At 48.0% G+C, this 23,311-nt stretch overlaps 1 protein-coding gene across 1 annotated transcript; it reads left to right on the top strand.

Annotated features, from left to right (window-relative positions):
• Nucleotides 1–545: 545 nt before the first annotated feature.
• Nucleotides 546–22,308, top strand: LOC137917054 (phospholipid-transporting ATPase IB-like; the record flags this gene model as incomplete). Its single annotated transcript, XM_068759938.1, has 30 exons — nt 546–646; nt 3,087–3,186; nt 3,411–3,509; nt 3,595–3,640; nt 3,861–3,901; nt 4,916–4,989; nt 5,291–5,360; nt 5,533–5,660; nt 5,769–5,880; nt 6,038–6,206; nt 6,323–6,450; nt 6,539–6,616; nt 6,723–6,811; nt 6,937–6,981; nt 7,145–7,220; nt 7,352–7,540; nt 7,638–7,687; nt 7,784–7,853; nt 7,944–8,028; nt 8,118–8,257; nt 9,260–9,398; nt 10,013–10,077; nt 16,197–16,369; nt 19,019–19,202; nt 19,370–19,480; nt 20,573–20,647; nt 20,967–21,089; nt 21,503–21,581; nt 21,726–21,787; nt 22,252–22,308. Coding segments are annotated over exons 1-30 (2,958 nt in total), but the record flags the coding sequence as incomplete, so codon positions are not given.
• Between the last annotated feature and the right edge of the window lie 1,003 nt (nt 22,309–23,311).

The following is a 23,311-nucleotide window of genomic DNA, read 5'->3' as shown; positions in this document are numbered from 1 at the left end:
TTTTTATTTTATTATTATTATTTTATGCTAATGTTCCTGTAGTTGACGAGCCCGCTGTTTGTTCTCCATTGTGCGCCCCTCAGCACATCCATTATTACGCGCGGCGCGGGGGGGGGGGGGGGGTCCCGAGCGCGTCGCGAAACGCGCATTGACGGGTACCTGCGTGATAATGCTGAAAGACAAGAGAGGCTGTTTATAACGAGAAACGTCATTGAATCTGCCCCCCCCCCCCCCCCCGCACACACACACGCACAGACACACACACACACACACACTTCAGCTTCGCTTTTGAACTGTAAACCACGTCTCTCTCTCTCTCTACCTCGCTGTCTCTCTCTCTCTGTCTCTCCCCCCCCTCCCTCTCTCTCTCTCTACCTCGCTGTGTCTCTCTCTCGCTGTCTGTCTCTGTCTCTCTCTTCCCCCCCCCCCCTCTCTCTCTACCTCTGTGTCTCACCCTCGCTCACTCAGCCTCGCCTCTCTCCCATCAACCCAACGGTGCAGGACCCGCTTGCTCGTCCGCCGGTTACCGCAAGGCAGACGATGAGATGTCCGGGACGACGTCCCAGGCGGATCCCGTCGACGCCACGGCGCGGACGGTGCTGCTCCACCGGCCGCAGCAAACCAAGTTCTGCGACAACCACGTCAGGTAGGACGCCTCATCCATTCACCGTCTCTCCCTGGAAACCTCTCAGGGATTCATCGCCTGGCTCAAGAGCACTCCGGCAGCGTGGACGTTTGCCCCCGCGGGATTTACACCCATGCTGTTGGGTTGAAGGACGTTTCAGCCAGTTTGAATGTTTTCCTTCCCAGCATGCCATGTGCAGCAAGTAGACTTTGGACCAAAGGCTTTTTTTGTGTGTGTGTGTGTGTGTGTGTGTGTGTGTGTCCCCCCCCCCCCCTCTGTCTCACTCTTAAAAATATGTTCCTTTTGTTCTTTTAATTTAGCACGGTTGAAGAGGAAATGTGGGGTCAGAGATCCACGATTACAAATGGAGTGTATCGATGAGGCTGTGTTTAATAACTCAACCTTTAGGCGGCTGTGCAGCTGCCTGAACATAAACGTTGTTCCATTCATCCCCGTGAAAGAAGCTGCACTTTGTGCAAGTGTCAGGGATCGTTACGAAATAATTGCATTTCTCTGCGAATGAAAAGCTGTTGCACGTGACGTGTCAGACCTCTGTCACAGGCTGGGGGGGGGGGGGGGGGGGGGCGATAATTATAAACGCAGCTCCGGAGTGAAGAAGCGGCCGACTAATCCTGGAGCACGTTATTCCGGAGTGGATTTCTGGTCTGCACGCGCGGTTTGATTAATCTGCTGATTTATTACTAATTATTTATTATATGAAAATGAAAAACGTGGCACCATTCCCCAGAATCCTCCAAAGGGAGATCTTTGCTACTTTCTTCAGACTAGTTGAAAACGGACTCTGTGGGTCAACGAACCGAATGATCAGCTGATGTATCCATTGATTAGTCATTGCAGTTGTCCCCATAATAACCTTGCTCGTGTGGCTGTAAATCCAGGCACAGTCGGGCCAAACTGCATTAGAATTTGAATAAGGCAGACGCTAATTTAATTTCCCTTTCATCCCGCTCTTTTAATATTCCCATTTGCGTCTTCAAACGGCTCCAGATCGAGCGCCGGGCTAATGTTCCGTCGCTGTCGTTCAGCGATGAGCTGTTATTGTCAGGAGATTCAATTTCCATTTAAGAAGAAGCTATTTCAGCTCCACAAATAAGGTTAAGCCAGGGTTCCCCGGCTCGTCTGATTGGCTCTGGCGCGGCGTCCTGTCCCAGCCTCTGTGCTTATTGGCACCAGATGCACGGTCATCGATGTCCTGGTGTTCCTGTAACTCGTTTCTGTTTTAAAGGTTCAATAGCCTCATTGATTTAGCTTTTAACTGCACACTCAACTCACCTCCACCTCCGTGTTTTTTTTTTTTATTGCATGCAGTTGTTTTTCCTACAGCCTGACCATTAGTGCTGCTCTCCTGTGCACAAATGAAGCCTAATTGAGCACGATCAAGTGCTTAACCAAATCTACTTCCCCGTGTCCTGGAATTTAGATGGACGATTGTTAGCCCGGTGATTTCGTCTGATAAAGAACAGAGACCATTTTCTAAAACATGACACAGTGAAGCCCTCAGCAGGAGAGCATCACCCCTGCAGCCAGCAGCTGTTAGCACCACCAGCAAGTTGTGTATGAGAAGGAACAATTAGCTGTTTATGAATGTGTGTGGGGTATCACTTGTCTTTAATTCTATTCCAGGCAGCCTAGTCTTCTGGATCGTAGACGATATTTCCCCAAATCCTCGGTATCCGGAGCGCGCGGGGGTCGGGAAACGAGGCCTCACAGCTGGCGCGTTTGTTTGTGTCGGATGTCCTGCTCTTTGTAGTCGTGTGTCTGCAAGAGATGCAGATGGGAAGTTCTGGGTTCATCTCCTAGGAGAGCCTGCACGCCGAATGAGACACACAAACACAAACGCACGTGATCCATTACACAAAAGCCATTTCAGAAGCTCTTATTTTTCACTTAGGAACTGTGCGGGAAGGCGGCCTTCGGCTCCAGGGTCGACTTTCATTTATTTTTAGCCTCGCTAAAAGCTTACTCTCGCCTCCTGCTATAACGGGGCTAATCAATACAGTTGTCTGATTGGCAAGGCAGGTGGAGGTGCCACGGACTCTTGCAAATATTTTCTGGATGTGGGATCAAAATCCAGGTTTGCTGGATTAAAGGAATTAGGTGTGTGTGTGTGTGTGTGTGTGTGTGTGTGTGTGTGAGACCCATAATGGCTTTGTCCTTCTCCTTAATAGATTTTTAAGTGCAACAATTAAGGGCAACACAAAATATTAATGAAAATTATGATGATAGTCAATTAAATACTTATATTGTTCTAATAATAAAATATGAATTTTCTTTTGTCTTTTCAAATTTCCAGGATCATTTTTGTTGCAGGAATTTGACGTTGCCTTGCTCTGTGTCGAACTACAAAGCGATTCCCATATAGTTTACACAGATATTCCCTTTGTTCCCGGTACACGGCGAGACAATGTCCCCTCACCTCTCTCCTTGTCGTCGTTTGCAGCACCACCAAGTATGGCGTGCTCACCTTTCTCCCCCGGTTCCTGTATGAGCAGATCAGGCGGGCTGCTAACTCCTTCTTCCTGTTCATCGCGCTCATGCAGGTAAGAACCCGCGCGCTTACGGCCGGCGCCTCGACGCGCTGTTAGTTTGGCGTAACTTCGATCGATAGCCCGCCTCGTCTGACTTATTGTGTAGCTTAACGCGATCACAACTAATGTTTGTCTTTTACCGTCACAGCGAGGATCCATTATCGGTGCTTAACGCTACTCAACAGTTGCTATCAGCCAATGATTTCTGAGTGCCTGCCTGTCTTGACTCTCATCAGCAAATCCCCGATGTCTCGCCGACTGGCCGCTACACCACTCTGGTCCCGCTCATCTTCATCCTCACCGTGGCCGGCATCAAGGAGATCATAGAGGACTACGTGAGTGCCTCTGTGCTGTGCTGTGCTGCTCTGTTGGACCGTTTAAGCGTCGAGTAAAAGCATCTCTGCATCTGCATCTTTACAGAAAAGACACAAGGCGGACAACACGGTTAACAACAAGAAGACGACAGGTATCATTTCTGCGTTCATCGCCCGTTTGTGCACCTTTCCGTCGGGCAGGGCGTGTTTTATTTATGCTGATTTTGTTTTCCTTCCATTGCCTGAGTCGATAGCCGTTGTCCCGCCTCTCACTATTGTGCGCCGACCACAGACCGACGTTTAGTCGCTATGAATACTGCATGAGCGCCGCTCTGTGGGTTGATGGATGCCTGTGTTGTCCTTGTCCTTTAGTACTGCGGACCGGAGCCTGGCAGACAGTCATCTGGAAACAGGTACCGCTGCCATCAGTGTCGTCATCTCTCTCTCTCTCTCTCCCGACCCCCCCCCCCCCCACTCACTACGTCAGGCACGTAAGGAGTGCAAAGAGTCATTGAAAGAGTCTTTCAATGGCATTTTTTTTTAAATTGGAGCTGCATTTCTGTCACTCAACTCTATTTTCCATCTTTTCTCTCTAATTTTTCTTGCGTTTTGCTTCCTGTGGCTCGTCTGTTTCACGACGATCTGTTTGGTTTGGATCCACAGGAGTGGAAAAAGACAGCTAGTGTCTCGTGACCTGGGTCTTCCGATGCAAAAAAATACAACCCTTGCGTTTTGCACTGAACGTGTACAGTATATTCGTTGTGCACGCAACACATCAAATGCACGAGTTTTAATTATTCTAAGGTCTTTTCTCCTGCTTGGATTCTCTCATTAATTGAGCTCCAGCTGCTCAAATTCCTGCTCCAGCAGGTTTGACTCGCATCAAACTTGAGTACCGCACTTGGTTTGGTGGAAGACAGAAGTGTGGAGCAGAAGTTCAGTTATTACCGTTGCCATCCTGGTAATGTTCATGTTAAGGAGAGTGTTCAGTGTTAGCGGATTGCTTCTTGAATGCATTGCATTCCTGTGTAATCGAGTCCTCGGATCCTTATCGAGAGATCTCAGGTGAACAGTGTGACCTGATTGGGTTGAATAGTTAATGCTGCACCTGATAGCTGTGTTTGGGTGTGAACTTTGAACTCTGAACTTTCTCTTCTTGGTGTCTGTCCCTCCCTACATGCTTTGTAATGTTTCTGTTTTTTTATTTTGGTCTTCCTCTGTTGCAGCTCAATCAAAAAAATAAATAAATAGCGTAAGCGGATGCACTGCTGTGCTCAAAGGCTCCCTGTCAGCAGCTCAAGTGTTCCTCTCTGTCTGATGAATGTCTCTGAGTTGGTCACCAAGTAACTCTGCCTTTGTTTTCTCTCTCTGGCTTTCTGTTCTAACGCCCATCTGACACTGTTGCACCGCTGCACCCCATCCACAAGGTGGCAGTAGGAGACATGGTGAAGGTGACCAATGGCCAGCACCTTCCAGCTGACATGGTGATTTTATCCTCCAGGTCAGGCAGTGTGAATGAATGAGTGAGTGCTTGTGTGGGCAGTAGGCGTTATGCATTCTGCATCATGTAAGAAATAATTTCCACCACAACGTAAGACTTAAAGTATTTAAAATCAGTCATCAGTCTTAACCCCCCCCCCCCCCGAAATTCATTCATTTTAAAGTGTATGAAATTATGTGAAAGCAGCAAACATTGATGTTTCAGAAAGCCTGCAAATCTTTACTAATAATACGTTGAATAATCGTAAACAATTATTGAAGATGCCCTTTCTAAGTTTTTTTTTTATGTAACTTTTCCACAGTGAGCCGCAGGCCATGTGTTACACTGAGACCTCCAACCTGGATGGAGAAACCAACCTGAAGATTAGACAGGTATGAAACAGGAAGACATCTGAACGTGGTGTGTGTGTGTGTAGGTTTATCTAGATGTAGTATTCATGTACTAAAATCACTTTGCAAGCCAAACATTTCTTGAGGTTTTAGTTATTCAGTCTGTTAGAAGTGCGTCAGAAACCCGTCCTTGTCTGGGCGCGGCCTTTCCCAGGGTCTCCCATTGACAGCCGGTGCGCAGGCGTTGGAGGATTTGGTGGCGCTTTCTGGCCGTTTGGAGTGTGAAGGCCCCAACAGACACTTGTACGACTTCACCGGCACACTGCGCCTGGAGAACCACAAGTAAGATTCACATTTATGCAGTGGGAATGCCTCCGTCTATTATTCCCATTCTCCTCAACAATCCCGCTTTAAAATATGCATGCCTTTTTTTTTTTTTCTTGTCTTCAGTGCAGCCCCTCTGGGTCCGGACCAGGTCTTGCTGCGTGGTGCCCAGCTCAGAAACACGCAGTGGGTTGTGGGAATTGTTGTCTACACCGGCCATGACTCCAAACTGATGCAGGTTAACCCACTGTCCTGACTGAATTCATGAACTATCCTGCTTTCAGAATTCTCCCTAGAGGAACTGCTGGTCTATAAATTCACTCTCTTCCACCACTTATCTCAATTTGAGTGTCTTCGTTTATCTCGTTTGTTGTATTTACCGGATTCGTCCACAGAACTCCACCAAGGCCCCGCTGAAGCGCTCTAATGTGGAGCGGGTGACCAACATGCAGATCCTGGTCCTGTTCGGCATCCTGCTGGTCATGGCTCTGGTGAGCTCCGTGGGCGCCGCCATCTGGAACAGGGAGCACACCGAGGATGCCTGCTGGTACCTGTCCCGCACTGGTGAGAACACACACACACACAAACACACACACACACACAACGCCTCACAATCTTTAACACGAGTCTCCTCGCAGTAATGAAGGGTCAGAATAAATGAGTGTTGCGCATTTGTCCAGGCGACATCTCCACCAACTTCGCCTACAACCTGCTGACCTTCATCATCCTCTACAACAACCTGATCCCCATCAGCCTGCTGGTCACCCTGGAAGTGGTGAAATTCACACAGGCCCTCTTCATCAACTGGGTATGTTGTTGTTGTTGTCGTTGTCGCGTTTTGTGACGCTTGTCTACACTCTCTGTAAGTTTCGTGACGCTAGATGTTTCCCCTTCAGGACGTAGAGATGTATTACTCCGAGACGGACACGCCGGCTGTGGCTCGGACGTCCAATCTCAACGAGGAGTTGGGCCAGGTCGGTGTCTTCTGTTCATAGTCACTGTAATTATAATGATTTGTCCTCTCAGCCAACCCTTGAAGTGTGTTTGTTATTATTATTATTATCTGTCCATCTTTTCCAGGTGAAATATCTCTTTTCCGACAAGACGGGCACTCTGACATGCAACGTCATGCACTTCAAGAAGTGCACCATTGCAGGAATTACATATGGGTCAGTCATCTCTGAGCGGTTTCCCTTACCAGGCCACCCAAATACAATACGCACGCTTGATCAGCTCTAACAACTCATCAGCTTATTGATTCCTCTTTACCATATCCCCACGTTCGACGCTGCAGCCACTTCCCAGACCTCGACTGCGATCGTTCGATGGAGGACTTCAGGTTAGCGACTCTTCTCTCCGGCCTTCTCCTTTCTAAACGTCCGTTCTTCATCTCAGGCATGCTTTAGGGCAGTGCGTTTCCTGTGCGTGTTTGATGCAAAAATTCATTTTAAATGTCAGAAAATAATAATAACTTTCACAAATGACTTTTTCTTGTCTGACAGCAATTTGCCGACCAATAGCAATTACTCTACCGAGTTTGATGACCCAACGCTCATCCAAAACATTGAGAAGAACCACGTAAGCGATCCTGGAGCTCTTCTTTATTTGAGGTGAACCCATTCTGTCAAAAAAGAAAAAGAAAAAAAAAAAAAGCGACAAGAGGGTGCCATTAAGAACCACCTCCACTCTGTTTGCGTGCACATGTCCAGCCCACATCGCCTCAGATCTGCGAGTTCCTGACTATGATGGCCGTGTGTCACACGGTGGTCCCGGAGCGAGAGGAAAGCCAGATCATCTACCAGGCCTCCTCTCCGGACGAAGGCGCGCTGGTCAAAGGAGCCAAAGGCCTCGGCTTTGTTTTCACTGCGAGAACCCCTCATTCAGTCATAATCGAAGCCGTGAGTGTGTGCGCCTGTGTGTGTGTGTGTGTGTGTGTTTTCACGCAGTCGGAGCTGTTTCGTGCAAGTTTAGGTGCTGAAATGGTTTTTTTTCCAGAGAGGAAAAGAGATGATCTACGAGCTGCTGAACGTCCTGGAGTTTTCGAGGTACAGCCTCCCTAAATGTTCCTCTCAGTCCGTCGTAACGCTATAATATAACGCTGTGGTGCGTTCTGAAGCTAAATTTGCTGCTTCCTTTTGCAGCAACCGCAAACGTATGTCTGTGGTTGTCAGAACCCCCGACGGGAAGCTACGGCTGTTCTGCAAAGGAGCCGTATGTCAATCTCATTATCATCAGCGCCCCGAGCGTCTGTGGCCGTTTTTCCACTTGATGTCCATGCTCTCATTTATTGTCACTTTTCAGGATAACGTCATTTTTGAACGTCTTGCCGAGGCTTCCCAGTACAAAGAGTTAACCGTTGCTCATCTGGAACAGTTTGCTACTGAAGGTGAGAAGAAGAAATAGAGGTCACGTTGAAAACTGGCGTTCTGTTCCCTTTCCGGGATTGATTTTCTCGTCCTCTTCCCATCTGTCCAGGCTTGAGGACTCTGTGTTTTGCCTACGTGGACCTGGAGGAAGGCGCTTACCAGGAGTGGCTTAGCGAATACAACCGCGTCAGCACCGTACTCAAAGACCGCGCGCAGAAACTGGAGGAGATATACGAACATCTGGAAAAGGTCAACACGCCGTGGTTTTTGGGTTTATGCTTTGATACATTTCCTCTTTTCAGTGATGATCGTATTGAATCGGCGCGTTGATCGATGTTAGTGAAATCATAGCAGATGCATAAAAGGGGCGTAAAATTCTTCCTGTGCTCACACACACACACACGCCTCGACACTCGCTTCAGGTTTGCCAACAGGTGGCAGAGTGGCTCCAGTGATTCCCACGCTTCCATAAACACAGCGCTCCTTCATTATTATTCATTACAGCCTGTGAATCGCAAAACACACTCAGACTTCCCTTCAAGTTGCTTTTTAAAATAAAACGCCAAAGGGTGACGTTTTAATCGTATTTCAATCGGCTAGCCGGGAAAGCTTGGATTGAAAAACGGGAGATCAGGGGGAATTCTGAGGATATTCGTAAAAGGAGTGAAGTGATAGGTGAGAAATCCAAGGAGCGCACAGTGGAGGTGAGAAAAGTAAGTGAAGGGGGGGGGGGGGGCTCAGACAGGGAGACCACAAGGGTAATTACCTGCGCTAGTCTGCCAAAAGCCCCATAAAACTGGAGTCAACAACACGGTAGTGTTAACTTGTGTTTCTGTGCACGTGTTTGTGTGTGCATCCGAGTGTGTCTAATGAGAGAACACACATGCGTTTAAATGCTGAACAAATTAAAGCGAGGGTAGGAAAGGTAATGGGCTACCTCCTGGCACCAAAACACAAAAACTGGAACAGAGGTCCAGAACGAGCCGCTGCAGCGACTCCACTGAACTCGCTGGCATCGTCCTCGTCCTCAAATTAGATATGTGTGACGTCCTCTGCAGAGAAAGAGCCCTCACATGCAGGCACGCAGCCCTCTGGCCGCATGTAGAGCCCAAATATGATTCATTTTAACCCAACTTTCCTCTTTTATGCCGCATGTTTTACTCCTGTCTTTTAGAATTGTATTTTTAAAATGATTTCCATCTCTTTGTTTGTCACCCCCCCCCCCCCCCCCCCTCTCTCTTTGCCTGATAGAATTTAATACTGCTAGGGGCCACGGCTATTGAGGACCGTCTCCAGGCTGGCGTGCCGGAGACCATCGCCACTCTCATGAGGGCTGACATCAAGATCTGGGTGCTCACCGGAGACAAGCAGGAGACCGCGATCAATATAGGTGAATAAAATAAACCCTGTGCACGGAAAAATCCAGTCACAAAAAGGGGCTTTCAGTTGGCGGCACCTCCCATCCTCTCGTCGCCCCAAGCCTGGCGTGCAGCAGTTTACCAAGCCGCGCGTGTTGTGGAGTTAACGCGATCATTCTACCACAGTAGTGGGGCTTATGCGGCCTGAAACATCAGGCATTTCCCAGTCAGGCCAGCAGCTAGCTGGGTAAAAGTTCCCAGTCAGGCCAGCAGCTAGCTGGGTAAAAGTCGCGGACCAATGACATCAGTGCATTTGAGTTCTTCTGTCATGGAGCTCTTAAGCAGCAGATGCCCAATTTAAAGGAAGTCTTTTATGAACGGAAAGTGTTTGCAGAGTTGGGACTGTGCTTGATCCGTCGTCCACACCTGACAGGAACGTTGCGCTTCAGCGGTTTCGCTGGAGGCCGACGGAGGAGGATGGAGTCAGATATCCGCGTGTGTGTGTGTGTGTGTGTGTGTGTGTGTGTGTGTGTGTGTGACCGTGGCTTTGGGAGTCTGGTCGTGCATGAGATCACCTTTTTTCGCCTGTGTTTTGGGTTTGAATCTAATATCCCTCCCCTCCCCCCGCCTCCTGTCCGTTTCTCAGGTTACTCCTGTCGCCTGGTGTCGCAGGGCATGTCCCTCATCATCGTCAACGAGGACTCCCTGGATGTGAGTCGGCCTTCCTCTCGCCCTCTTCACCCACATGTCCTGAAGGTGTCGGGGATATTTTGCTTGTGGTAGGGAGTCGGTTATGCGGTGTTTTTTTTTTTTCTTTTTTTTTAAACAGGTTACCGTGGGAACTAGGGTGTGGTGCAGAGCCAGATTGGTGGGTGGGGCTCTTTGTGTGCACACAGGTGCAGGTAATTAAAGTCTCTGGTGACCCCCCTGGAGAAAGGGATGAAAAGAGAGGAGTACTACCGCTGCTTTCCCCTCTGTCCTCCCATCTCGCCGTCGCCTTGACGACGCAAACACACAGCGATGTGTTGTGCGTCTTCGTGCTGTTTGCTAGTTGCACTCAGGTTTCACGTGCGACTGTTTAGCTTAAGTGGCTCGATTGCTGTCATGTGTCTGGGCGCTCACACGCTTCCTCATGCCCATGTGTGTGCTGAGACACACACACACACACACACACACACACACGCACACAAAATCACAGTGTTTAGTTTTACAGGGTTTGTTTATATGTGAGACTGGATGCCTCATAAATCTGGTGTGTGCGTGTGTGTGTGTGTGTGTTTATGGGATTTGTGTGTTTCTGAATCCAAAGTAAGTGTTAAATATTGAAGGAGGAACATCTATGTGTGTTTACACTGAGAATGTTCGATATATTTTTAGTTCATTGCCCTCGATATTAACATGAAATCATTTTTTTTTAATGTTTGTCTTGATTTTATATAATCAAACAACTTCAAATCTATATTCACTTATCTGTCCTGTATTGTATCCACTTGCAGTAAATAAATTAAACTGCTTGTGGTGTTAAATTCGCCTGCATCACGGTTTGATACAGACGCTCTCAGACAAACGAGCGTTCAAAAAGCAGACGGCGTGGCGTGCAAGGCCGCTTGGAAGCTTTTAAATGGCGTTGGACCGACTGAACCGCTGACGTCATGGTAGCCAAAAGGGAAATGCAGCGTTTTTAATCCGGTTTGGATTCTTTATTAGCTTGTCTGTCTACAATTACGGAACACCTACTGCACAGTAACAGCAGGAAGGCAGCTTGAAGCCGGACTGCTGTCTAGTTGCACCATTGTTTGGGCTCTGATAACATCTGAAAGTGGACTTGTGTATATTTTTATTTTTGGTCTTGTTGTTATTCTTTATACATTGTGTGTTTGCTTTAACAGCAGCCGTGGGAAATATTAAGTCTCGTCTTCCACGGATAGGAAACGGGGAAACTTGAAAATGCCTTATCTGAAGGTCTGGTTTTGTTTAATTATCTCTCATTTTATGTTCCAACCTAGACACCGGAACACTTTCCAATTCATTACACCTGAACAATTTTAGCGGCAGAGAAATCTCTTCCACGGCCGGGTGACTTTATGTGATAAGGCTGGACGCTCTGCAGCGTGGGAGGATTTCAACCTCCTCTCAGCGGCGTGTTTGAAAATCCACAGGAAACTCTTTGGAAACTTTCTACTTTCCTTTTATAGCAAAATGTCGATTTGCCGTTTCAATGCGATCCACTGTGCAGCGACTTTTAAACGGCGCGGCGCAGCGTGGAAGCAACGACAGCTGCCCGTGTCTGCTCCAGCACGCAAAGCTTTATGCGTCCAGGAGGTGTTTAAAGGATTCTCATGTAAAGAGGTTGGACTAACACATTTCTATCTGGTGTACAGAGACAGCTGCCTGACGTGAAACATGATCCACGGGTCATGGGAGGGACTTTTTTCCTGTTCAGCGTGCTTCTCGGCCTTCAGCATTTGTAGCGCTCTTCGAAGTGGGTGTAAATATAAGGCAGAAGAACAAAGCTGGCTATAAAATGTGACCGATGACATCATCTCACGCACACAGAGCAGCAATGAAATCAAACGTTGGCGTGGATGAAAGCGACGCGGCGACGCTTCCTCGTTTCAGACACGAGCGGAAGCAGGAGCCGCTTATCAAGATCTCACCTCCAGGTTGATCCGCTCCACCGTTTTTGAATAATGCTACCAGGGTCTACTCTAACGCCCCCCCCCCCCCCCCCCCCGTGCTGTTATCAGTGTGACGGCCGGCCTGCAGGCCAGTCTCGGCGGCAGATCTGACTCCTCCATCGGTCGCTTCACAGCTGTCGACACGCTCTCAGTGCACAGGAAGCGACTTCATAACCTTTGCGAGAGAACATGTGTGTTTGTCCTCGTGAAAGTGCGGAAGGGTGTTTGTGAAGGAAGGAGTGTTTATTGGACCGAGGGAGAAAATGAGCAGGAGTCTGGGAGGGGGGGGTGGTGGGTGTGGGGGGGGGGGGGGGTCTAGTCTCACCATGTGAGGGTGACGCTATCTCCTTTTGGTGCTCCTGCTCATCAAAACAGAGCCCATCAGCAGTGCCTCCTGGGTAAACGGGCTGTGACCACCGAAGCTGTGACACGCACCATCCGTCACTTTCAACTCGCACGCCACACACAGACCGACACAGAGCGACACACACGACACAGACCGACACAGACCGACACAGACCGACACAGAGCGACACAGAGCGACACAGAGCGACACAGAGCGACACAGAGCGACACGCACCGACACAGACCGACACAGACCGACACAGAGCGACACAGAGCGACACAGACCGACACAGAGCGACACAGAGCGACACAGAGCGACACAGAGCGACACAGAGCGACACAGACCGACACAGACCGACACAGAGCGACACAGACCGACACGCACCGACACAGACCGACACAGACCGACACAGAGCGACACAGACCGACACAGAGCGACACAGACCGACACAGACCGACACGCACCGACACAGACCGACACAGACCGACACAGAGCGACACAGAGCGACACAGACCGACACGCACCTTCGTCCCGTCTCCTCCTGTTTAGTCCAAACCGAAGGACACGCAGACACACAAATGTAACGTTTCCTTATTTGATTCTGTTAATTCCACACACACACACACATTGTTTAGGAGCACACGATCACCCTGGTCAGTGTTAGATAAGTATAGTTCTAAATATATACATTAGAATATACATGAAATCCAACTTTCCCACAGCCCCCCCCCCCCACCCAGCATGCTGCCCGCAGTACAACTCTTACACAAACACCATCTTTCTTCTCCTCATTAATCATCTCTCTCTCTCTCTCTCTCTCGCTCTCTCACACACACACACATTATTTCGTGCCTCAACTTGCTTTATTGTTCTGCCATTTTTCAGTTTACATTTGATTTTTCCTGTGTTAAATCCTAATCTGTGCTTTTATTTCTGATTTTTTTTAATCATTTTGGTCAGCAGTGTGTGTGTGTGTGTGTGTGCGTGTGTGTGCGTGTGGCTGAGGCTGCAGAGGATGTGGGTGTTTGTACAGATGCGCTGTCAGATAATTAAACGGTATATTAAATCTCACTTGTGACAGAATTTGCGTGCCTTTCTCCGCCTTCTCTTTTTTCCCCATGTCTGATTCACACTCCTCGACCTTCGTCGTTCTCCTCTTCCTCCGTTTATCTTGCTTAGAGCTTTTTATTTGGGTACATTTTATACTTTGACTGTGTTCATTTGTCATGATGGTGTGAGGGATTGAGCTGCCTTTGATGCCTGGACTGCATCTACGCTCGGCTTTCCACCGTCCTCTTTGCTCACTTCTATTATTTAGCTCTCCACGTGCCTTTGTTTGCTCTTGTGCATTTTATGGTAAAGTATGCACCAAGCGAAGGTGACCTGCTCTATCTCAAGCTGCCCCCCCCCCCATGCCCTCCCTAGTTTGTGATCCAAATATAAACCTGATAGAATTCCATGCAGGATGTGAACGCTGCTTACAGAGTGCGTGCGTTTCTGGGTGTTCCTGCGGCTGCACATAAAAAAAAGAAAAGAAAATCAACATTTAGTTTGGAACATAAAAATACTTGCTAATGAGACCTGTCACATTGCAAACAGAATCAAGCAACTTTTCCCTTAAAGGTCTCCAACAATAGCAGGTAATCTAGCGTGAGAAAGAAGGAAGTTAAAATGGTCGTGGAATCTTTTTGTTGTTTTTACTTTGGTGTTTGTTCTTTTTGAGGAAGTGCTAACGGATCGTAGCGGAACCTTTTAGTGGGCTGGTTCATGTTCTCTGTCATGCGGATGCAATTAGGGCTTGGACTCGCTGTAGTTTGGGTGCGTGTGAGCTTGGTGGACTGTTTGTGGCCCTCTCTTTTACTACCTTTATGTATTTTGTGTACATTAGCCTGTACAATATCCAATATTACCTGCTCATGCTGCACTAGAGAGGACTTCCAGTATCAGCACAGCATTTTTCTCCAATCATTTTCCCTTCCTTTTTGCGTGTTGTGTGCTTTATGTTAATGCCGAGCCTTTTTGTGCCAGTGGAGACGAGCTTTCCGTGCGCTTTCATGCAAGCAAGCACAGCTGTACATGCATGCGTTTTACTCCTCTGTTAAAACACACGTGCACATCACACACACATGGACACATTGAGTTTAAGAACTCTGACAACCTGGAATCTCCTTTAATCCTTTCATTATGTTTTTGTTTTCCTTTTCGGGGGGGCGAGGGCCGGGGGGTGAATGCAAACAGGAATTCTGGCATACAAAGAAAAACATACAGCCTTAGGCTGAGAAAACAAGCGCGGGGACACTTGTGCCTTTTTGCGTTGCTGTTTGGCAAGAGGAAAATAGACTACGTTGTCCATGTGATGGTGTGTGTGTGTGCGTGTTGTCTCGTGCACATGCTGATCAGTGGACGGAGGGGTCATCTCTCCGTGGGTCATTGAACTCTCTCGTGACTGGCGGCTGCCAGTAGCGCGTCTAGACACCAAATTTGAAAATGCTTGTCCACGTTTTTCTCTGCGGTTCGGTCTTGTGCAACTATTTGCTATGTGTGTACTTGTATTTCCCATGTTCCCACAAAAAAAAAAAGAAGTCCTGTCATGGAGCAACGCAAACGACAGCAGTAATCGTTTGTTACATTTATAATTTATGTGCAACTCGCAAAATATTCCCCAGACGGACTGAGCCGCCTGCTGCTATTTGGACATGGATAAAACTTTCTTGTTCTTTTGCTTGTGGTTATTTTAATGAGCTTTAAGCTACATTTTCCTGTTGGGTTTCTGCAATATAAAGTATTCTCCGGGTTTTATCACAGAATGTGTTTTTACTGTTTAATGCCGCTCCTTTACAGAAACCTGAAAGGTTTTCCTGTTTCTATTTTCCCAGGGAATTATCAAAACAGCATCAATTTGTCATCTTAAAGGTTCAGGATGGATGCATGGTGCATATCGAACCTTGAACTGTGTGTGTGTGGCCCGAACTGGTAGCTAATGGCGTGCCTGCTCCTCCACATGGAATTCATTACTGATTTGTTGGATGTTTATTTTCTCTCGTAATCCCTCTTCCTCTATTATCTAGAGCTCCATCTAAACTGCCTCAAACTACTGCCCTGCAGGCAAGCGGGCATTCGTACCAACACACGCACACACACCACACTCCGTTGGAAATGAACGAGGCATTTTACCCTGGCTCCGCATTCATTCGGAGTGCTTTTTTTCCACTTCCCCCTCTGTGTGGCTTTTTGCTGCTGCCTGAGGTGAAGAAGTTTCAGCGGTTCACGCCATCGTGAAACGTGCCCCCCGCCCCCCCGTGCACCTCGGGCGACTGTGAACTCTATGCTGTTTAGGCTGACGTTCTTAATTGTTTAGTGTACACAGGAACGGATTCTTTCCCCGCTTCACGCCACCAGGAGCACATGTCTTTACTTACCGCCGGCGGCTTTGACCTTTCAACAAATCGCTCTGCGTGTTTTGATGTTGTGTTTTCACTACTTCGTGAGGCCACAACACCACCAAAAATGAAAAAATGCGGTCGCTTGAAAAGGGTCGCTGCCAGGTCTAGTGGGAGTCATTTCCAGGGTGAGATTTAGAGTTCTGATTGGTGAGGATGCAAATCCGGATTTATGACTTAGCAGTTAGCGGTGAGGTTTGGGTTTTAGCGGTCAGGCTTTCACTGGAAGCCAACGGCATTTCCTGATACATCAGGAAATGTATACATCATGTTGCTTGACTTCGGCCAAGTGTTGTAGAGATGTTGGCGACTTAAGAGAGCACCAATCCCTCTTCTCTGGGTTTATTTCTTTACTATTATTTTCAGGCTACTCGTGCCACTCTGACGGCTCACTGTACGTCCCTGGGCGACTCTCTGAGGAAAGAAAACGAGCTGGCGTTGATCATCGATGGTCAGACGCTGAAATACGCCCTCTCCTTCGAGCTCCGCCAGGCCTTCCTGGACTTGGCGCTGTCCTGCAAGGCCGTCATCTGCTGCCGGTAGGAAATACTCACACATTCTGCACGCATGCACGGTAAACTGGAATCGTTACACAGTGTCTGCAGGATGTTACAGTTAACAAAAATGGCCCACGCACAAAGAAACAAGTACAAAAAAAAGCTCCATTGATCCACAATCGCGTTAATCCTCTGTTGTGTGCACGATGCCAGTGGTCTGTGTCTGTGTGTGTGTGTGTGTGTGTCTGCATGCACAGGCCTGCATGCCTCTGTGCCTGTTTAAGGTTGTCAGTTGCTCACAGTCAGCAAATGAACCGGGGTGATAAAAGCCCGCCTTGCTGCACAGCAGGAGTAACGTAATACACTGCACTGCGTGTAAACGTCAAAGCCATGACTCACACGCCGGCTGTACCCCCGAAAGGGGCACGACACACACACACACACACGCACACACACGCACACACACGCACACAGACGGTCATTAAGGGCAGTCATACAAAGTGCACTCTGTTCGTCGTGTTTATTGTATGTTCCCTTATTTGGTCATATTCCATTCGATGCCACCTGTGATGTTTAACAAAGGACTTTCCACTCGTCTTTTGTGTGTGTGTGTGTGTGCGTGAGTGTGTGTTTGTGCACGTGCAGCCAGGAGGGACGTAACTGACTCTCCCTTCCATATCCAGGTCATATCCAGACTCGGGTCTCACGAGCCTTTCAAACCGCCTCCAGCTTCCTGCATCCATCGCTCTCTTCTTCTTCTATTTCATGTCTTTCTTTCTCCTCTTGACAGCATGCAAAGTTACTGAAAGTTGATTTCAATATAATTTCTGCTGGCTTCAGCGCATGTGTTTGTTGGATGAAGATTTCTTTTTCTTTTTTTTCCCAGTTGAGCACAACTTTGATTTGCCAGTTTTAGATTCTGTGTGAGAGTTTAGTTCTTGCTCCACAGGTTGTGCATTTTTTATTGAAAACACGCTGCATTTTTAAAAAATATCAATATTATCAAAAAAAAAAAAATTAATACTCAGGGATTTTGTGAAGTGTTATTTGGCGCCACAGGAATTCTGGGTTACAAATTCAGGAGCTGTCAAAGTTGATCTGCAGAAACTATTTTAGAGAAACAATGCAGGAAAAAAAGCACATGAAAGTGAAAGAATTAGCTTTGTATGGTTTTAAAAAAGAAATCTCTATGCCTTTTGATGTTCTAAATTCATACGATGTGTAGCGGAGTCACGGTGGACGCACGCACGGCCTCCTGACTGCGTTTGTTTATCGGAGGAATTAGCGGCTGCTTATTTTCTACTCGTTTCCACTGTGAAGTATCCTGGGAGCCTTTCATCTCCACCGATGCCGCATCACGCAGTCCCAGAACGCCGTTAGAAGTGTTTAAAGGAGAGGAACGGTGAGACGGAGAGAGATAAAGAGAGATTTGTGATCAGAGGCCTGGAGATGCACTGGCAGACACACTCGCACGGACTTAAGACGCAGGAACAGAACAGGAAAGACAAGAAGCGGAGGTTGATCCCATCCCTCAGCAGGGTCTGTGACACTGTGGAAGCGACTTTACCTCTTTGCAGGAACGCTTTGAAGTACCGGCCACAATTTAAGCGCAAAGTCCAGTGACGACGCGCAAAATGCTCTCTCCAAATACATAATAATAATAATATAATAATAAGTATATCATTACAGCATGTACTTGTAAATAGTTACAGCCTGGATTTGGGTTAGTCTCTTGTGTTGCTGTCAGCATGTAGGTCACCTACTGTACCTCTAAATGATGTCCAAATGATGTTCAAACACATGTCCTCTGATGAGAGAAAGTTTTTTTCTTTTTTTCCTATAGTTGTCGTCTATGCAACTATAGGACACATAACATTTTGTAATACAGATTTAATCCCAGTCCCAATTTCGGATATTTTATTTCGAGCACACATTAATCTAAACCATTGAAAATTTATTTCCAAGACAGACAGTGGGATAAATGAAGGATAGAGAGAGGACACGCACTTCCAGAACATCTAAAGTGTCACTGTAGAAATCCAGTACAACACAGGGGATTGGATGGAGCTGTGGTCTCACACACACCTTCAACACGTGGCACCATAAAATAAAGTAATTTATTTCCTCAGTGTGCAGAAAGTTACCGGTGCACCTTATTATCGTCTTCCAGTGGCCCTCGAGGTAAAGGTCTGTGATCGAGCCTCCATGGGTCCCTCATTGTCCCCGAAGAGACAGAACCGGTTATGAGTGAGAGGATCAGTGAAGCAGGTCAAGAGGGCGGAGTCACACACACACACACACACACACACACAGATGAATGCAGACATGCATAAACAGTCGAGCAGACATACTGTAAATAAAGGCATCAAACATGAGTCTTAGTGGAAGAACAGCGAATCCTTGTTTCCTAATTCCCAGTATGGAGCATCGAACAGCCCTGCAGTGTGTGTGTCTGTGTGTGTGTGTGTGTGTGTGTCTGTGTGTGTTTGTGTGTGTGTATTTTACTACCAGCCTCTCATCCCTTTCTTTCTTTCTCAGTTTTTCACATTGTATTCCTCTTTCCTAATCGCTGGCTTTCTCTCCTTTCCTTCCTTTCTGTTCTTCCATCTCCCCCCCCCCACCTGCTGGGACAGACCGGATGTACGTAATCCCACCGGCCAATAATCTCTCTCCTTCTTGTTCCTTCTCCAGAGTCTCTCCGCTGCAGAAGTCAGAAATTGTGGACATGGTGAAGAAACACGTGAAGGCCATCACGCTGGCGATCGGCGACGGGGCAAACGACGTGGGCATGATCCAGACGGCTCACGTCGGCGTGGGGATCAGCGGGAACGAGGGCATGCAGGCCACGAACTCCTCCGACTACTCCATAGCACAGGTAGCGCTCAGCGGGAGCGTCGTGGATCCAGTGTCCTCAGGCGAGACGCCGAATCTTTAGCTACTTAGTGGTCGCCCCGTCCTGACCTTTGACCTACCTGGAGAAAGCATCTGCATTCTTTAAATCAATGGATTATTCTAAGTCTCTCTCGTCTCTCTGATTGGCAGTTTTCCTACCTGGAGAAGCTGCTGTTGGTCCACGGGGCGTGGAGCTACAACCGTGTCACCAAATGCATCCTCTACTGTTTCTACAAGAATGTCGTCCTCTACATTATAGAGGTAGGAACTCCCCCAACACACACACACACACACACACAGTTGCATTAATAGAGATGTTTGGCAGCTGTTTGCCGACATGGCTGACAGTGACGGATGAGTTGCCCTTCTGGTGTCTGCGTTCTGTCTCGCTCACGCACCGACACACACACACACACATGCACACACACACACATGCACGTGTGTGTTTAGATCAGTGGTGACGAGACCTTGGCTCCAACGATTGACAGCCCTGTGTGTGTGTGTGTGTGTGTGTGTGTGTGTGTGTGTGTGTGATGGAGGGGCACACGGCTGCCCCGGCCTGCCTGCTATGACGGGTATTCGTCAGCTGTGCTCCCCCCCCCCATTCTGTCTGACATTAAGGATGCCAGCAGGTGCTGGTCCTCGTGGGGGCTTCAGCCTATACCACACACACACACACACACACCATGCTGTGTGTGTGTGTGTGTGTGTGTTTCCTTGATTATCGCACGTGATTGGCTCCCTGCAGATCACTCCAGGCCAAAGGTTAGAGGCTGTCTCTGTCCTCATGATGGAGACAGAAATAGGGGGGATGAGTATATCAGTGTGTGTCTTTTTGTGTATCTGACCTCACCCCTAGGCCGTACGCTCCACTGTATGCCCCCCCGGAATGCCACAACTCCCACCGGGGGGGCCCCCCAAACATGTTCCGTATCTGTCCTCAGATCTGCCGGTCTGCTGGGCGGGTATGAAGGCGTTAGATGATGTGTCCCCGGGGACAAAGTCACATTCAGACGTTTCTCACCGGACGAACTTCTGTAGAGCAGAGAAAGTGGTTTCAGGTGCCGAAGCCAGCCTGTGTGAATGTGAATGTATTCAGGTTTGCCATTATCCAGGTGCGACGTGTGAACTGGTGAATGAGTCGTTATCCTTCCTGCTTTCTTCAAGCATTAACAAATACAAGAAGCCCCGTGTTGCTCTGAAGTTATTCAACCACATGTCCCTGTAATTATGTAAACAGAGGCACAGAGACACCCCCCCCCCCCCCCCCCCACTGTCTCCACTATCAGCGCCTCCCTAAGGCAGATTTGTCCCTCTGCTATTGTTCCTCTCACACCTCTCTTTGTGCTCCAGCTCTGGTTCGCCTTTGTCAACGGCTTCTCCGGCCAGATCCTTTTTGAGCGTTGGTGCATTGGCTTGTACAACGTGGTGAGTACCCATCCTCGCTTCCCCAATGCTGATGTCTTTCTTCCTGCCTGTCTGTCCTTCACGCCTACTTTTCTTTCTACCTGAGGGAGCAGAGGCCTTCAGGCTCCCCAAAACAAACTGACTCTCAGTTTAGCCCAGAAAGTCTCATGTTGATTTAAAAACCAAAGAGGGGTTTAAATTTCATCTTAACTTTAAGCAAGCTATAACGTTTGGAGCAACGTGCTTCTAAGTTAAGCCATTTTAGATTAGATTAGATTAGATTATGTTGTGTGTGTGTGTGTGTGTGTGTGTGCGTGTGCGCGCGTGTTGTGTGATGCAGATCTTTACCGCCCTGCCTCCATTCACTCTGGGGATATTCGACCGGCCGTGCAGTCAGCAGAACATGCTCCGTTTCCCACAGCTCTACCGGATCACCCAGAATGCCGAGGGCTTCAACACCAAGGTGCGCGCATTTACGTTCCGCTTTGCGTCCGCGATAGACGAAGCGCGAGTCACGTGTCGAATCAAATCATTTTTTGGCGCTCTGCTTTTTCGACTTGTCATGACTCGTAGCTTGTCTGCGCCACTGACGGGTGATGCCTGCCGTTTAGTGCACCAGAAAGTAAATAAGAGCCGCATGAAGACCTGAGATGTTTCCATGGTAACGCCTAATGAGATTCATGGTGCCAGAATAAGGAAGTCTTTCATTTTTGAGAGTATAACCAACCAAACCAACTGTGTGTTCAGGAGCGTTTGGTAATGTGTGTGTCTGCGCTGTACAGGAGGGCACTGACTTATTTTCCTCTGCCCCCCCCCCCATTCCTCCCCTTTCTGTCTCCCTCTCTCTCTCTCTCTCTCTCTCTCTCTCTCTTTCAGGTGTTTTGGGGTCACTGTATTAACGCACTGATTCATTCAATTATTCTCTTTTGGTTTCCGCTCAAAATGTTAGAGCACGGTAAGTGACTTGTGCGAGTAACTGATCTACGTTTGTCAGACTCTGGCAGATGAACATTGTGTTGTGTGTGTGTGCGTGTGCGTGTGCGTGTGTGTGTGCGTGTGTGTGTGTGTGTGTGTGTGTGTGTGCGTGTGCTCTCCACAGACTCTCCCTTCAGTAACGGTCAGGGAAACGACTATCTGTTTGTTGGGAACATGGTCTACACAGTGAGCATCATTCTTCTCTTTACTTTTTATGTATTATTAAAGTCTTTTTTTATTAGTATCTCTTGGCCTGCAGTTTTGTGTGTTTTTGGCATATGCAGAGTATTTGTGCACATACCAGACTTTTGCTGCCTCCTCAGAGCCGTTAAGTCTCTCCGGCCCATCTAGTCTCGTCTAGCCAGCCTGTCGCCTCTCGACACACGCGTATCAGCTCCGCGCCCCTGCTATCATTTTACTCCTTACAGTCTCAGGCAATGGCAGCGGCGTTTATTTGTTGCGTTACGTCTATGTGTGGCCTGCAGGAGGTGGGAGTACTTCAGCTCCCCACAGCAGCTGAGTTGGATGCACAGCATTTATGATAATTGTGCCCACAGAGAAGTTAATCTGTGTGTGTATTTATTAACTCATTTGCCCTCCGCGTGTGTGTGTGTGTGTGTGTGTGTGTGCGTGTGTGTGTGTGTGCGCAGTACGTGGTAGTTACAGTATGTCTGAAAGCTGGAATGGAGACCACCGCTTGGACCAGGGTAGGAACAGAAACACACTCTAATATCTCACAACACATGTTCTGTATTCTACTCCACTGTTAATAAGAGAAGAGGAAGAGGAGGGTGAGGAGGAAGAAGTGTTTCAGCGTGATGCTTCACTAATATGGGATAACACAGTGTGGATCTTTACTGAGGTGGAAGCACACACCCTGTGTGTGTGTGTGTGTGTGTGCGTGCGTTCTAAGGAATAAACACATCACTGTTCCTGAAGACCTCTTTCAGTGCATCTCCTGCCTCATAAAACATTTGTCAGACCATTTTTCTTGCATCATAAATCACGTTTAAATAGCTTCACGCTAAATACACTGCGACTCATCCGAGTGCCACGCTACACAAATAAACACAAAGGAGATCCAGGCATAACTGTGAATGAAATTGTTCCTCAGGCTGGTGGTGACGTCAGCTCCCTCAGCATAGCACATATAGAAACGTAAATGCAAAATGGATTTCATTTACCACAGATTGCATTCTTTAGTTTCAAAGAGTGAAATCTAATTTTAAACTCCCCTACGTGGTTACTGACAGAGGCTGAAAGTCTGTAGGTCACTGATGCACGTTTCAGGGCACGAACCCAAGACAAACATCAAGGATGCAGACACTGGAAAAAAACAAAAAAAAAAGGACTCCTTTAAACCAGTAAAAGGGGAATTTTTTGTGCGGCGCTCAACATTGAGCCAACGAGCTAAAATATCTTTCTAGCCAGTTCCGGTTAGAGAAATTGGCGAGATGGACAAAGTGGCGCTGCGGCTTTTGTCCGTTCAGCTGTCCCCACGGCAGTCTGGCAGTAGCGATGCTCGGTCCCAGTGGAATTCACACAGTGTCCCCTTACAGTCCTGCACAACGAGCAGGATGAAGACAGGGCAAAGAGAGAGAGGGGAAGGCTGTGGACATTAGGACGAGCCCTATATAAACTGTCTCTTCATCTCCATCCTGTCCTCTCCTGCCTCCATTTGTGTACACCTCCTATTCTCTCTCTCTCTCT

This window comes from Brachionichthys hirsutus, unplaced genomic scaffold (assembly GCF_040956055.1).
Source record: "Brachionichthys hirsutus isolate HB-005 unplaced genomic scaffold, CSIRO-AGI_Bhir_v1 contig_1182, whole genome shotgun sequence".
NCBI lineage: Eukaryota > Metazoa > Chordata > Actinopteri > Lophiiformes > Brachionichthyidae > Brachionichthys > Brachionichthys hirsutus.
This window is presented reverse-complemented; position numbering and strand designations above follow the sequence as displayed.